The 16,631-nt window shown below is 41.0% G+C and overlaps 1 protein-coding gene across 1 annotated transcript; it reads left to right on the forward strand.

Moving 5' to 3' along the window:
• Positions 1 to 14,236: 14,236 nt before the first annotated feature.
• On the forward strand, positions 14,237 to 16,339 carry LOC134609436 (tigger transposable element-derived protein 1-like). Its single transcript, XM_063453111.1, has 2 exons — positions 14,237 to 14,309; positions 14,526 to 16,339. Exons 1-2 carry the CDS (start codon positions 14,237 to 14,239, stop codon positions 16,337 to 16,339), a joined length of 1,887 nt encoding a protein of 628 aa, XP_063309181.1.
• Positions 16,340 to 16,631: the final 292 nt, after the last annotated feature.

Here is a 16,631-nt window from a genome sequence, read left to right on the forward strand (position 1 = left end):
TCTTATTGTCCAGTAACGCTTAATTCCCTGATGTCTACTGATTTTTCTAAACAGCACACCCACTACTATCTTACATCATTAAATATCTTACTTGTATTTATACAACAAGGCTTACACACTGTTTATTCTCTGTTAATGCATAATAGAGAAATGTTAGAGAAAAATGCATGAACCGTTATAATAGACTTGTGTAAAGAACTACTTATTTCTCAAGTTGTGTGCTTAAACATACATATGTGCATTATACATAAAACATGATAAATCTTGTTTGCTTTTTTTTTTCTTTCTCAAACATAGATAAATGGGTTTAACCACAGCCCTCATGGCTAGGTATCCACCGGTTTGGTCTTCCTGGTGGTCTAGTGTAAAGGGACAATAAAACTATATCTATACAGGTCTCAAAAATTCCACTAGTGATTTGCAGGTGGAAATGTTGCCAAAGCAAGTACAAATCCACCTGTGGTGAGTGTGCCATGGACCCTCTAGGCTTGTCATGGCAAGTAAGTTTTAAGCCTTTCTGGTAGCATACATTTTGACATTTTAAACCCTGCCTATAATGAGAAAAATCACTCATACTTTTCATACTTTTTACTCATACTTTTCAATTGATCTATACTACCAGTGACTGGTAATTTGGTCCAGGGCTGTCTTTAACGTGGGGAAAACGGGGCAGCTGCTCTGGGCCCAGTGACTTCAGGGGGCCCAAAGCAGCTGCGCTGTGGTCCCCGCTGACCTCAAGAATTTTTTCCCCGCCATTGCCGCCAGCCGAGGACCCACACATTAGGTAGGCCTTGTTTTTCAGCAGCTGTCTGGGAGGAAGTGACAGCTGCGAGTCACTTCCTCCCATAAAGAGAAGAGTCGTGTGGGAGGGGGCAGGAGGAGCCGCGTGGGAGGGTGGAGGAGAAGAATTCAGTGAGGAGGGGGGCTCCTCACTCCCATCAGCATCAGGCACCACACTGGACCCCAGGTAAGTCACCCTCCAGAAAAAGGTAGGAAACAGGAGGGTGGGTTTAACATTTTTAATTTTACATGTATGTCTGTCTGTGTGTGTGTCAGTATGTCTGTCTGTGTGTGTGTGTGTCAGTATGTCTGTGTGTGTCAGTATTTCTGTCTGTGTGTTTGTGTGTGTGTGTGTGTGTGTTAGTATTTATGTCAGTATATGTGAATGTGTGTGAGTGTCAGTATGTCTGTCTGTGTGTCAGTATGTCTATCAGTTTATGTATATGTGCCAGTATGTCTTTCAGTGTATGGGTCAGTATGTCTGTGTCAGTGTATATATCTGTGTGGGTCAATATGTCTGTCAGTGTATGTATTTGTGTGTCACTATGTCTGTCGGTGAATGTGTCTGTGTGTCACTATGTCTGACAGTATATGTGTCAGTGTATCTATAGCTTACATTCAAACACACCAATATGGCTCAGTGCTAAATACAACCTTGCAAGCATGGGAAAATAGTAGAGCCCAAGCTGTCAAAGCATTGTTGGAGTTGCACGACAGATAGCAATCTACCTTCTTGCCACCCTTGCAATTGGGGGACCCAAAAACATTCTTGCACCAGGGCGATTTCTACTTTAGTCCTTCACTGCATTGGGGTGGAGGGCTTGATTGCATGCCAGGGAGTGAGGGGGGAGGTGGCAGGGGGCAGGATCCAGGGGGCCCAAGCAAATGCTTGCCCAGGGTCCAATCATTATTAAAGACGGCCCTGATTAGGCGCATGATGACAAATCAACGAACATACTATATACCATACCATTTAACCCCTTAAGGACCAAACTTCTGGAATAAAATGGAATCATGACGTGTCACACACGTCATGTGTCCTTAAGGGGTTAAGCATGTGCAGTATCTCTTTATTATATGCTCTTGTTTTTTTTAAAGTTACAATTTTGCAATTGACTTATGTATGTGATGTGAACTCAGGACATGTATGTCATGGCTACACATTCTCCTGCTCCTGATTAGTGTCTAACTGCTATCCTGGAAAACGCAGTGATCTGACATCTTATCATATGCCATGTCCTTTCACCCCCAAATTTCTCTCAAACCCATTTATGTCTGTGCTCATTTCCAAAGTGAATATTAATTTCTATTTTACTTTGTGACCATGGTATGTATCCAGACCATCAACTTGCACTTTTTAATTTGATCTTTTGTGCATCTTCTTGGCATGTCACATATCTGTTAGTAAGTATCTCGTATACTAATATTGGCCTGTACCCTAACTACTACTGTAACCCATTGTACCTCTTGCTTTCCAGTTAATTTTACTGTGGCTCAATCTAATGTTGTCGATATATTTTATAAGCTTCACATTTCCCGTTTATAAATATATCTGGGGATGGTTTGATGCATAAATAAAAAATTTAGTTGCTAAAAGAGGTCAGGGACATTCAGCTTGAAATTGCACAGTGTATTGTTCAACTCCAGGCCCACAAAGTCCCAAAATCAGCACTGTATATGAGGAGGAAAGGGATAATATTGCCTTGGAAGGATGAGACCAGGAATAAAATCGCTATTTTAATGAATGGTAAAATTGTCCTCTTAATGCTGGGAAGAGTAAATATACATCTACTCTAACTTCACATATTGTTTTGATAATGAAAATGTATGTGATAGTGAAGAGCAAGGAACACAAAGGATGCATGATATTTAAGAAGATTACATGGAATGATATTACCGGGTTATAGAGGTGGCCGGGCTTAACATAAAATATCGATAAAGAGAAATAGCTAAGTCATGAAACTAACTTAAGTCAAGGAACATGGAAGATAACAATAACGATAGACAAGGGCATGGTCAAGGGTTACAGAAGATAGAGTAGTCATGGACAAGCCAAAGTCAGTAATCTGTAAATGATGATAAACCGTAATAAACACGCTGTCTAATCACCATATGGAAAATAACAACAGGGAAAAGCTTAGCAGGCAAGGAAGGTTCAAATAGCCCTGAAACACTTGTGAGTGGCTGGTGTCATTCCTTTGACTCTGAAAGGTGCATGGTCCTGCATGCATCGGAAATTATGCAGGATGTCTTGGTGTCATAAACGGACATGGAATTGGTGTGAGCAGCACCCAGAATAGGGCTGTTTAGCAGAACTTCTGGCTTTTTTGCACCAAAATAGATGCTAGCATGATGTAAGTATAGGCAATTGGTTTTTAAAATTGACTCGAAGATTTAATTGCAATGCAACAAGTATTGTGACAGTGTTGAAAAGGAATGCAAGGTGTATTTCTGTATGCTGAAAATACGTGTGTATCTAAGCTGGAACTCCAGTGCATGGAGGAAAATACAGCTTTTCCTGGGGTAGCAGATGGCCATATATCATCCCTGAACACATAGATAATATTACTAATACATTTCAGCCCAAAGACAGTAGATCCTATATAAACTTTAAATTAACTGCCTCTCATGGTTTCCTGAGCATAATATAATTTTTTTTTTTATATATAAAATAGAGGTTGTCAAAATGAATTCTGAAGCTTCCAATAAACACATAATGCCTATAAATGTTTTCATACGTTGTATTGCTGAATGGAATAGATAGAACATTGACCACTGTTTTCATTTGACAGAAATAATACATTATTTTTATTTTATAAGACAAAAGAATAGCAGTTTGTTGATGTTTTCTCTTGTTTGCAGAAATCTTGTGTATCCATAACATTTAGAGCTTTTTATGCACTTTTGCTGCTGGATTTGGAGGATGTGAACATGTGACAATACTTTACAGCATCAACCAAGCAAAAAAATAAACAAATATCACCTCTACTACTGTGATCTGAAACACAATTAAAAAAAAAAATATATTAAATTTTATTAGGTTTTCAACTGGGTGAGAATGAACAAAATGAAAAAGACGGTGGCATGGATGTAAATTTCATCCATGTAAATTAAGCCCATAAGCTGTCATGTGCAGCCTATGAATACCTTCTAAATATGGATTGAATAAGCAATTGGCAAGCAGGGGGCCAAATTGCTGGTTTCTTGGAAACCCCAGTTTTACTTAAAACTGGCACGTGGAGTATGTAGATGGTTTGATTCTTTGACTGTCACTTAAAGGAACACTCCGGTAGGAATGAAGTTGTTCTGGTGCCAGGAGGTCTCTGGAACTGGTTTACCTTTGGAGGGTAAACTGTTAACAAGTAGTTTAACCCTAAAATCTTCAGTGTGGTGCCCGTAACCTCTCAAGCATTGGAAAGGGGCATTACGGATAGGCTGAGAATGTCACTGACACTGTCGGCCCATCAGTAGCTGCCCATTCATAAAACAAAGTGAGAAATCTACTATCCGAAGCCTCATCCTGAATGAAACCTTGGGCACAAATAGAATTTGGGGGCAGAGGTGACCATCGCTGGACTGAATACTTAGGGGTTAAACAGTTCGTTAACAAATGGTAATATGTTCCAGCCATGCTGTCCTGTGGTGTGGAACGATTGTGCACATCTCCCAGGCGTCTATTGTTACCTGGGAGATGTGAAGCAATCGTAGTTTGAGTGTTGTGGTCTGATCCTTGCTTTTGCACGTGCGTGCTTTCGGGCGGCCCCGACTTGGAGATGATGCTGCCAGATCAGTGAGGGAGCAGAGGTAAATCATGACAATATTCTCCTCCTAAGACACATCCTCCAGAGGAGTAGGGGAGCGGTATATCCAGGATGACTGTGTTGAAAGATATGTACTATGCGTGGTGCATGGACATGGACTGATGGTCCCCATTATCCTTCTTTCGGGCCATATCCTTTCCAATGTATGAAATAATGAAGACATCCATGGTGAACACAAGAATCAAGGATCTTCTCCAACTCGCATTTGTCCTCACCATCAACTTGAATGGGACCCGGAGGAGGGGTTTGAGTGGTGAATCATTACATGAGGTTTCAACAAAGATACGTGGAAAACGGGATGAATACGTAGAGAGGAAGGCAACTTCAGCAGTACCGAGATCACGGTTTCTATGAGATATGGACCCAGTACCAGTTTCTTACTAGGACAAGACATTTTGAGATGTTTAGTTGATAACCACACCTTCTGTCCTTCTTGATAGAAGTAAGCAGGTCTGCGTTTCCTGTTGGCATAGTCTTTATATTTATTTTGTGTCTCCTGCAGTATAGACCAATCTCGTTGGAATCCTTTCTGAAGGTCATGGGTAAATTGTTCAATGTCAGGCAGAGGACAAGAGTTGGATTGATCAGAAAGCATGACTGGATTAAACCTGTAATTCACACAAAAAAAGGGACATATGATGAGAACGATTTAGTGAGTGTTGTAGGCAAATTCTGTGGTGGGTAGGAGCTCATATTAGTAATTTTGTAAGTGAGTGGTATAGGATCTGATGTATTGTTCTAGAGTCTGATTGTCTAGTGTTCTAGTGTCTGCATTGTTCTAGTCCTTTCTGTATGATCATTCGTCTGTGGGTGGAAAGCAGTGGACAGACGAACCTAGATTTGTAGGAGGCCGCAGAAGGTCTTCCAAAACTTTGTGAACTGAGGACCTCTATCAGACAAGATGGATTCAGGTACACCATGTAGTTGTGCAGTTTACATGGCTGTGGGTGCTCCTCTTGCTGTGATGAAGTGAGCCATCTTGGTTAGTCAGTCATCTACCACCATTTTAAAGGTATATCCATGGGAGGCAGGTAATTCAAAATAAAGTCGACAGAGATCTGTGACCAGGGACAAGAAGGACTGGGTAGTGGTCGTAATAAACTACAGGACTAGACAGAGGTTCTTTGAAACAGAAACATACAGAACATGCTTTGACATCTCTTTGTATGGAAAGCAACCAGAAGGGTCATAGGTTTGTCTGTGACCCCCATGACCAACTACTTGAGACTCATGACATTGATGCAGGACTTCAGTTCTGACTATTTCAGGGACAAAGAGTGGTCTACTAGTTTGCAGACGTGAAGGAGGTGCAGGTATTGTGATGTTTTGAGACAGTATTTTTATTTTGTTCAATAGGATGGACTGAGTTTCCAAATAATGACCTTCATTGGAGTATCTGTTGGGCAAGGTATACAAGCTAAGCCATCTGCTTTACCATTCTTTACCAGTCGATGTAACGTTAATACCCAATACTCAGAGTGAAAATCACCAGAACAATAGAGACAGGTAGAAAGTCCCTAAATCGGTCCTTAGAATGGCCGGAATATAATAGAAACTACAAGAAATGTCAGAAACAAGCAAAGATCAAAGGAAGTTAGAAATACACAATAGCGAAGAGCGTAGCCGAGTCAGGGAAACCAGAAATCAGAATAGTCAAGAGCAAGCCAGGTCAATACACAAAGAACAATCAAAAGAATACAGGAACGTGCTGAGGGGTCACTAGGGACACAAGGCACACTAAGAACCACAACAGGGCACTGATTTGGAGGCAGACTGGGCTTTTATATGATTGGGGGCATGATTTTCATAACCACGCCCCCAAAAGGTACGTTGAGCTCTCTTGTTTAGACCTCTTCTGATCACAGGGCATTGGAACGCATGCGCCACCTCTTAATGCATCTTTTCCCGGCGTGGGAGCGGCGGTTGGACCGATCCTGATGTCGGCAGTTCGAAGGTAAGTGACTGACAGCTTACAGTCAATACAAAATGTGTAATTGGAAACAAGAAAAGAACAGAGCCCACCTTCAAGGTTACGGTGGTCAGTATATATGGTTATAAGACTGGGCCCTCAACCCCTCTGTTCCTGTTCACCCAACTCATCTGGTTACAATTACGTGTTTGCTAATTCACCCATTGTACAGCGCTGCCGATTTTGTTGGCACTATATAAATAATAATCCAAAACTGTAATGCATACAGAATATTCTTTATTGTGTCAGAGTATACACATGATAGTAGCAAAATAAATATCCAATCAACAGCTGTTGGCTCTAGAATCAATCATGGGTTTTACTGTCACATTCTTCTCATTCCACTGCAACAGAACAGGAATAGCTAAGTGGGCCAGCATATTGGATGTAAAAGGCATAAAAGCAGGACAGGGATGTTGCTTACCAGTGCGTAGGCCTACAAGCAATATACTCTTGTGAGTGTAACCTTGAACACTGGTATATTGGTGTTATCAACTTTATTACTCTATGAGTTTTTTCCTTTTTCTGTATATCCTTTTTTTGTATTTGTATTATTGAGGACTGGGAGGAGTCCTATCTTTTTCTACAGTTTAAAAGAATAGCGTATATGTAAAAAAATTTATACCTTTCCACTGTGTGTCTTTCCACTGAACTATAAGGGTGATTAATCTATATTGTAGGTGATTTAAAAAAATGTATGTGTTCGCTATCCCTAATCTGTATTATGTATGAAATTTGGTCACTACTGCAGCACCATTCCTGCACAATGCATTTAGCGTGTGTGCCACCAATTCCATTTTTGTCTTTACAAAGCAAAGACACATGACCCTCCACCTGGTATGACCACACACATAAAGGCATTGTTCTGCCCAAAGGACATGCACAATAGACCATTGAAAGTGTTAAGTACATATGTATCAAGTATACAGTCAAAACTCTGGGAAATTCAGGCGTAATTAAGTGCTCTCCCATTTCACTAAGGTCTAGAATCTAGATACTATAAATGATCTTAAAGAAACACTACAGTGTTAGGAACACATAGCTGTATTCCTATTGTTATTAGCATTAATATAGTGTATTTCTTTCCTATGGAGTTTTGCAAGACACTGGCTGTCTGCATACAAAGTTTTAGGACATCCAGCATTATTTCAAACTCCGTGAAACTGCAGGAAGCACCTCTAGTGGCTATCTGGGAGACAGCCACTAGAGGCAGTCTTAAGCCTTTGATGTAAACTGCAGTTTCAATGAGATGAAGTGGTCTGGATGAAATTATGTTCCTTTAAGCTCTGGAGCTGAACCCCCTGAAACTGCACAGAGTATATTTTAAAGGATGCTGCATTGAATTTAGAAATTTGAAATGTATGAATTTCTGCTGGCAGACTGCCAGACTCAAGGAAATGTTATTTGTTATAATGCATTCATTTTCTACTGAGTATTATCACATCTTGGGTGTACTAAATATGTTAAATTAATACATTTGAAACGGGAGACTCCAAAGGTCTTCAAACCTTATAATACTTACTGAAGTTCCAGAAATGCCAAGACCTACATCAATAAATACAAGTGACTACAGCCCGTTCCTGTGAAGAGATTGCCTTGAATTTAAAGGAACACTATAGTCACCTAAATTACTTTAGCTAAATAAAGCAGTTTTAGTGTATAGATCGTTCCCCTGCAATGTCACTGCTCAATTCACTGTCATTTAGGAGTTAAATCACTTTGTTTCTGTTTATGCAGCCCTAGCCACACCTCCCCTGGCTATGATTGACACAGCCTGCATGAAAAAAAAAACTGGTTTCACTTTCAAACAGATTTAATTTACCTTAAATAATTGTACCTCAATCTCTAAATTGAACTTTAATCACATACAGGAGGCTCTTGCAGGGTCTAGCAAGCTATTAACATAGCAGGGGATAAGAAAATCTCAATTAAACAGAACTTGCAATAAAGAAAGCCTAAATAGGGCTCTCTTTACAGGAAGTGTTTATGGAAGGCTGTGCAAGTCACATGCAGGGAGGTGTGACTAGGGTTCATAAACAAAGGGATTTAACGCCTAAATGGCAGAGGATTGAGCAGTGAGGCTGCAGGGGCATGTTCTATACACCAAAACAGCTTCATTAAGCTAAAGTTGTTCAGGTGACTATAGTGTCCCTTTAAAATCTGCATTAATGTATTCATATTTTGTTACATTTCTCAACAGCAATAATTTGTTCTGTAGCATCTCCATCCTATAATTTTGTAAATGAGATTATTCAAAAAGAACCAAATCAGAACATTAATTTATATTTGTGATGTCTGGGAAACTGACGTTTATGTCTCTAAGTGTTCTTGCAGTTTCCTACAATTTGTAATCATATATCCCGATCTGATCTTTTGTCAAGTGTTATGTGGGATTATTCAGCAAGAGGTGAAATCGGTGTAATACCTATAATTGATTTATAATCCCATATAGTATTAACCTTCCCCACCCACGATATTACATTACATTACTTTTTGTACATTTCTAGTAATGGAATCTTAAAAATGTGGCTATAATATAATCATAATTCTATAATTTATTTTGAAAAGGTTATTTTAGATCTTGCCTATTTGAGAACTGAGTGGAAATTTTCATAGATTAGCATGTTGGACATGTTACCTGTCCTGATGAAAGCTCCATGTTGGAGCTGAAACGTTGATATTTTATATGGAATAAATAAAAGCTAAATTTTACTACTTCAACCAAGTCCCAGGAGTGCGATTGTTTCTACACCCGGTATATATATACCGTATATACTCGAGTATAAGCCGAGTTTTTCAGCACATTTTTTGTGCTGAAAAACCCCAACTCGGCTTATACTCGAGTCATAGTCTGTATTATGGCAATTTGCATTGCCATAATACAGACAGGGGGAGAGGGGGGCTGGCAGAGCTGTACTTACCTTTCCTGCAGCTCCTGTCAGCTCTCTCCTCCTCCGCGCCGTCCGTTCAGCACCTCGGTCAGCTCCCAGTGTAAGTCTCGCGAGAGCCGCGGCTCTCGCGAGACTTACACTGGGAGCTGACAGAGGGAGCTGCACAGACCGCGCGGAGGAGGAGGGAGCTGACAGGAGCTGCAGGAAAGGTAAGTACAGCTCTGCCAGCCCCCCTCTCCCCCCCACTGAACTACCAATGACACTGGACCACCAGGGAAGGAGCCCCCCTCCCTGCCATGTATCAAGCAGGGAGGGGGGACAATTTTTTTTTTTAAATATAATAAAAAAATAATAATAATAATAATTAAATAATAAATAATACAAAAAAAATAATAATATAAAAAAAATAATAATTAAATAATAAATAATAATATAAAAAATAATATAAAAAAAATAAAAAAAATAATAATTAATAATATATGAAATGCCCACCCCCACCAACACATACACAAACACACACTGCATCACACACACTCACACTTCATTCATATACACACACTGCACTCACACACACTGCACTCACACACACTGCATCACACACACTGCATCACACACACTGCATCACACACACTCACACTTCATTCATATACACACACTGCACTCACACACACTGCATCACACACACTCACACTTCATTCATATACACACACTGCACTCACACACACTGCATTCATACACACACTGCACTCACACACACTGCACTCACACACACTGCATTCATACACACACTGCACTCATACACACTGCACTCATACACACTGCACTCATACACACTGCACTCATACACACTGCACTCATACACACTGCACTCATACAGAAACACACTGCATTCATTATATACACACACTGGAAATAAATATTCAATTAATATATACGCACACACACTGCTCTCATACACACACACTGCACTCATACACACACTGCACTCATACACGCACTGCACTCATACACGCACTGCACTTATACACGCACTGCACTCCTACACGCACTGCACTCATACGCACACACTGCATTCATTATATACACACACTGTAAATAAATATTCAATTAATATAATTTTTTTAGGATCTAATTTTATTTAGAAATTTACCAGTAGCTGCTGCATTTCCCACCCTAGTCTTATACTCGAGTCAATAAGTTTTCCCAGTTTTTTGGGGTAAAATTAGGGGCCTCGGCTTATATTCGGGTCGGCTTATACTCGAGTATATACAGTATATATATATATATTAATATCAAAATACAGTTAGAATAACATTTCATAGATATATCATTTTTTTTTTCTTATTTTAATTTTTTTTTATTTAATTTAAATTACTTATTATTTGTATGTTATAATAATAATATATATACAATATATATAGTTATAATATATATTATATACGTGTGTAATTTAATTATAAGTGTATTTTTATATTAATATATGTACATATACACTTAGTATGACATTATATATGATATATAGATATATATCATATATATATATATATATATATATATATATATATATATATACACATATATAATTATTTTTTTAATTAACTTTTTTATTTTATTTTACACTAGCAGGGAGACAGCACAGGCAGTCCCCCTGCAGGCAGACACATGGACACCTATTGTGACCATGTGATCACTCTGTTAAGCGATCACATGGCCGCAGGGGTCCTAATCCGCCATGGGGAGACTGTCTGGGCTGCAGGCAGTCTCCCCACACCGGGAGCACTGCCGATTGTTGCCGGGGGAACTACGGCGATCGGGTAAGTACATAAGACCGTTGTGACGGTTCAGGACCGTCAGCGGTCAGCAACGCTAAAATGCCGATGACGGTCCTGAACCGTCCTCGTGGTTAAGGGGTTAAAAGAAGAAAATCTACCACAACAAGAGGACATAGTCTTAAATTAGAGGGGCAAAGGTTTAAAAATAATATCAGGAAGTATTACTTTACTGAGAGGGTAGTGGATGCATGGAATAGTCTTTCATCTGAAGTGGTAGAGGTTAACACAGTGAAGGAGTTTAAGCATGTGTGGGATAGGCATAAGGCTATCCTAACTATAAGATAAGGCCAGGGACTAATGAAAGTATTTAGAAAATTGGGCATTATAGATGGGCCGAATGGTTCTTATCTGCCATCACATTCTATGTTTCTATGTTTATAATTTATATATAAAATGAAAAAGCAGAGTCAAGCATATAAAATAGGGGGGTCGGGGGAGGGGATGGTTGAACAAAATTGGTTATGCAGCTGATGAAAGATGTGGTGATATAATTAAAGGAAACAAGCTATGTAAAATTAATATGGAAAACATACAAAATTAATTAAACTGGATCCTTGGGAATAATATGTAATTGTTTTAACTTTGGATTTCTTCAAGTCATACAATATAGAGTGCACCAGTGTTAATACAAAAGCATTTATTAAACATTATGCTGTTTTAATGTGGAAGTCTACACTCTACTTTATTACCTTTTAATGTATAATATTACATTTTGTTCATTCTAATGATCCATATTAGACCAATTTCCTATCCAAAGAATATTTTTTTAGAAACCAATGTATTTCAAATTAGAGGATATTCTTACTTCTAAATGTATTAGTGATCAGGGGGGCGGAGCCGGGCTTCAGCTCCTTTGAAATTAACAGTTTTCGGGGTGATATCTCCCCAAAATTATCCAGCGACTTTCAAGAAAAGGCACTCCTTGAGTTGGGGAACTTATGCTGACTACCCTGAACTTCAAATCGAGTTTATACCCCACCGGAGACCGGGTCTATCAGTTGCGGCCAACTGCACATGGAGCAAGGGGGAAGCGGCCAATCTCCTCGCTCCTCAGACTCCGGAGCAGCTCTGCGGTATTCCTGCTCCTACCTCCCCCCCATGACCAGCGGGGGTTATCCTGGTCACCACAGTAGGAACTACTGCTGACTACTGAGCAGACAGAGTGCTCCACACGGCAAACTACCAAGGCACTGGCTGCACTGAGCATCCAAGATGGCGACTGCTCCACCATCAGACACACAAAACCTACATGCACATGAGAAACCATGCAGCATTTCCATAGAACTCACCATGCAGCGTCTGGACGCCATTTTCCAGAACTTCTGGCTGAGGCTCGAGGAACGCACCCAAGCTACGGTGGCAGAGCAGCGGAGGGTTGCAGACAGCAGCAAACCGCCGAGGCGAAAGGTACCACCTCCAAGCGACATTACCAAGCAAGCACATAACCACAAAGGTGCCCGCAGGCCCACTCAGAGAACCCCTCGAGGCTCTAATACCAAGCGCCCACCTTTAAAAAAACGGATCACCCACCAGGGACAGCCGGACCCACTGCTAGCCCCAGGGACAGGGCGGACCTGCTGCCGAGGTAGACCATGACCCTTGAGAGGGGTACAACGGCCATCACACGGGTCTGGGACGGGAGGAGAGGCCTAACCCGCAACACTCAATCCCACTGTGACTCTCCTGTAACCACCACGAACTTACCGACTATGGGAGTCGGCTGACTTTCGCTGCCTCATTAGGTGCTGGCCTGCCGCCTCACCACCACGTCCATGCAGCGCAAGTGGACACTGTTTTGTTTTATTTTGCATTAACCTCTTTGATTTAAGTTAGGAGTGTAAGCTCGCTTATGTGCTCCATTCTGGTGGCCTTTACTTAGCCCCATAGCATGAACCCAATATCAGCACATGTTCCACACTCACCAGGTCTATACCATCTCTTTCTACATACTTACAGCTGTCTTGTTGAATTTAGTGACATGTATATATAGCCTGACAAGAGCTATCCGTTTACTTTATTAAGCATCAATGTAATCATAACTCATGTTTTAGCAGCAAAGAATATGCTCCCCTTCTTTTTTTTAATTTTTTTTTTATCCTTTACAGAGCCTCAGTGGAAGCTTTAAAGGACCACTATGGTGCCAGGAAAACATACTCGTTTTCCTGGCACTATAGTGCCCTGAAGTGGTCTGGGTGCCTAGAGTGGTCCTTTAAGGCAACCCGATTCAAACAAACCTCATGTTTAACCAATTAGTCTGAGCAGCCTGCTAGTATCATATAGACATGCCTGTTTTACCAGTGTTCCTCCTATTCTTGCTCTCGTTCTCCCTTAAAATGAGGGTCAAATGCTATACACACGACATAACCTATGCATTGATTTACAAGTTTAACGATAGAGCCATACCTACTCTAAATGCATATGTCTGTTTTCTCCTGTCGTTTTGTTTCAAATTACCGGTAACTCACTTGAAATGTACCAGCTCCTTCATATACAGTGATACCTCGGTTCACGAACGCTTCTGTTCACGAACAACTCGGTTCACGAACAGAAAAGTTCGTAAAAATATGCTCCGGTTCACGAACTCCGCCTCGGTTCACGAACGCAAGCCGCGGCCATTTTAATGCTAATTTCAGGCTGTCACATGGTCGGGACTTCCTGTAGGAAGACCGTGGAGAGAAGAAGCAAGAATAAGAGACACAGAAAGAAGTACTCTGCAAGCATTATAAGTGATTATACTGTATTTTATCACATACAGTACATACTGTACACAGAAAGAAGTACTCTGCAAGCATTATACAGTACAGTAAGTGATTATACTGTATTTTATCACATACAGTACATACAGTACACAGAAAGAAGTACTGTACTCTGCAAGCATTATAAGTGATTATACTGTATTTTATCCCATACAGTACATACTGTACAGTTCACTGGACACCCAATATGGCTCCCAAGAAGCATAGTGGAAAGAAGAAAGTGCGGAGCAGCAATAAAGGTGACAAGAACAGCAATGCAGGTGACAATGTGCAAAGTGGAAATGCAAGTGACAATGTGCAAAGTGGAAATGCAAGTGACAATGTGCAAAGTGGAAATGCAGTTGACAATGTGCAAAGTGGAAATGCAGTTGACAATGTGCAAAGTGGAAATGCAAGTGACAATGTGCAAAGTGGAAATGCAAGTGACAATGTGCAAAGTGGAAATGCAAGTGACAATGTGCGAAGTGGAAATGCAGGTGACAATGTGCAAAGTGGAAATGCAAGTGACAAGAATGTGCAGCGCAAGCATGGTGGCAAAAAGAAAGTGCACAGCAGTAGTAAAGGTGACAGCAAGGTTGTGAAGAAAATAACCATTGAGCTGAAGAAGGAAATTATAGAAAAGCATGACCGTGGTATTCGTGTGACTGATCTGGCTTCGGAGTACAAGATGGCAAAGTCAACAATTTCGACTATTCTGAAAAACAAAGCCGCCATCAAAGGAGCTGATGTTGCAAAAGGAGTAACAATGTTAACCAAGCAGAGGACACAAGTGCTGGAAGAGGTGGAAAAACTTTTGTTGGTGTGGTTGAATGAGAAACAGCTGGCAGGTGATAGTGTAAGTGAAGCTATGATCTGTGAGAAAGCCAGGAAATTGCACAGTGATTTACAGCAAAGAAGCCCCTCTACAAGTGCAGCAAGTGACGAATTTAAAGCCAGTAGAGGGTGGTTTGAAAAATTCCGCAGGAGAACTGGCATCCACAGTGTGATTAGACATGGTGAGGCTTCCAGTTCTGACAAGGCCGCAGCAGAAGCTTACAAGTTAGAATTTGCAGAATTCATGAAGACAGAAGGATACGTCCCTCAACAAGTGTTCAACTGTGATGAAACAGGGCTCTTCTGGAAAAAAATGCCGAACAGAACCTATATCACACAGGAGGAAAAGGCCCTACCAGGGCACAAGCCCATGAAGGACAGATTGACCCTTTTGCTGTGTGCCAACGCAAGCGCCGATCTGAAAATTAAACCACTACTGGTGTACCATTCTCAGACCCCTCGTGCATTTAGGGAACAAAATGTGAACAAGGCCAGACTGCCCGTCATGTGGAGAGCCAATGCCAAAGCTTGGGTCACAAGGCAATTGTTTATGGAATGGCTGCACGAGGTGTTTGCACCCACCGTCAGAAAATATCTTTCTGATAACCAGCTGCCTGAAAGGTGCCTTCTTCTGATGGACAATGCCCCAGCACACCCTCCAGCCTTGGTGGATGATATGGATGCTGAGTATGACTTCATCAAGGTAAAGTTCCTCCCCCCCAACACAACACCACTTCTGCAGCCCATGGACCAGCAAGTCATCTGCAACTTTAAGAAGCTGTACACAAAGGCGCTCTTCACTAGGTGTTTTAATGTCACTAAAGAGACATCCTTGACTTTGAAAGAATTCTGGAAGAAACATTTCAATGTTGTCCACTGCATTAACCTCATTGACAAAGCCTGGGAAGAGGTCACTTCCCGAACCCTAAATTCAGCCTGGAGGAAACTGTGGCCAGAATGTGTCGCTGAACGTGAACATGACTTAGAAGGGTCTGATGCAGAGGTAGTGGAGGAAATTGTGTCCATGGGCAAGAATATGGGTCTGGACGTTGATGGTGCTGATGTGGAAGAGCTTGTTGAGGAACATAGGGAGGAGCTGACCACGGAAGAACTTTATGAACTCCACAGTGAGCAGCAGAAGGCACTTCTTGAGGAGCATTCCACTGAGGAGGAAGAAGAAAGGGAGGAGGTTAGCAGTGATGCCATAAAATCCATTATGCAAAAATGGAATGAGTGCCATGATTTCTTTGAAAAGCACCACCCCAACATTACTGTCACAAACAGAGTGTTAAATCTCATGAATGATAATGTGGTCTCTCATTTCCGGAGGGTTATGCAGCGCAGAAAGAGACAAGTGACATTGGACAGATTTTTCAGACAAACTGAGCCTGCAGCTAGGAGACAAAGGAGAGAGGAAACCCCTGAAGAAGATCTCCCTGATGTCCTTATGGAGGGGGACTCTCCCCCCAAACAATAACTGCCTCCCACCTTACTGTCCTCTCTTAATAAATAACTACAGTATACTGTACTTTACTAATGTGTATTGTCATTTGTTTCATATTTTTGGGCTTCAAAAACCCCCCAAAAAAAGTCAGCACGGATTAACCGGATTTACATTGAACCCTATGGGAAAATGTGCCTCGGTTCACGACCAATTCGGTTCGCGACCAGAGTCAGTTCACGAATTAAGTTCGTGAACCGAGGTATCACTGTATACTCTTATGCTTTAAAAAATGTACAGTATCACCACATGTCCTACAATTGTATAG

Source organism: Pelobates fuscus, chromosome 4 (assembly GCF_036172605.1).
Source record: "Pelobates fuscus isolate aPelFus1 chromosome 4, aPelFus1.pri, whole genome shotgun sequence".
Taxonomy (NCBI): Eukaryota; Metazoa; Chordata; class Amphibia; order Anura; family Pelobatidae; genus Pelobates; species Pelobates fuscus.

Coding starts and splice junctions, on each gene's coding strand:
- LOC134609436 (XM_063453111.1), top strand. CDS start 14,237: ATGGCTCCCAAGAAGCATAGTGGAAAGAAGAAAGTGCGGAGCAGCAAT. Junction 14,310..14,525: donor TGACAAGAACAGCAATGCAG/GTGACAATGTGC, acceptor GTGGAAATGCAG/GTGACAATGTGCAAAGTGGA.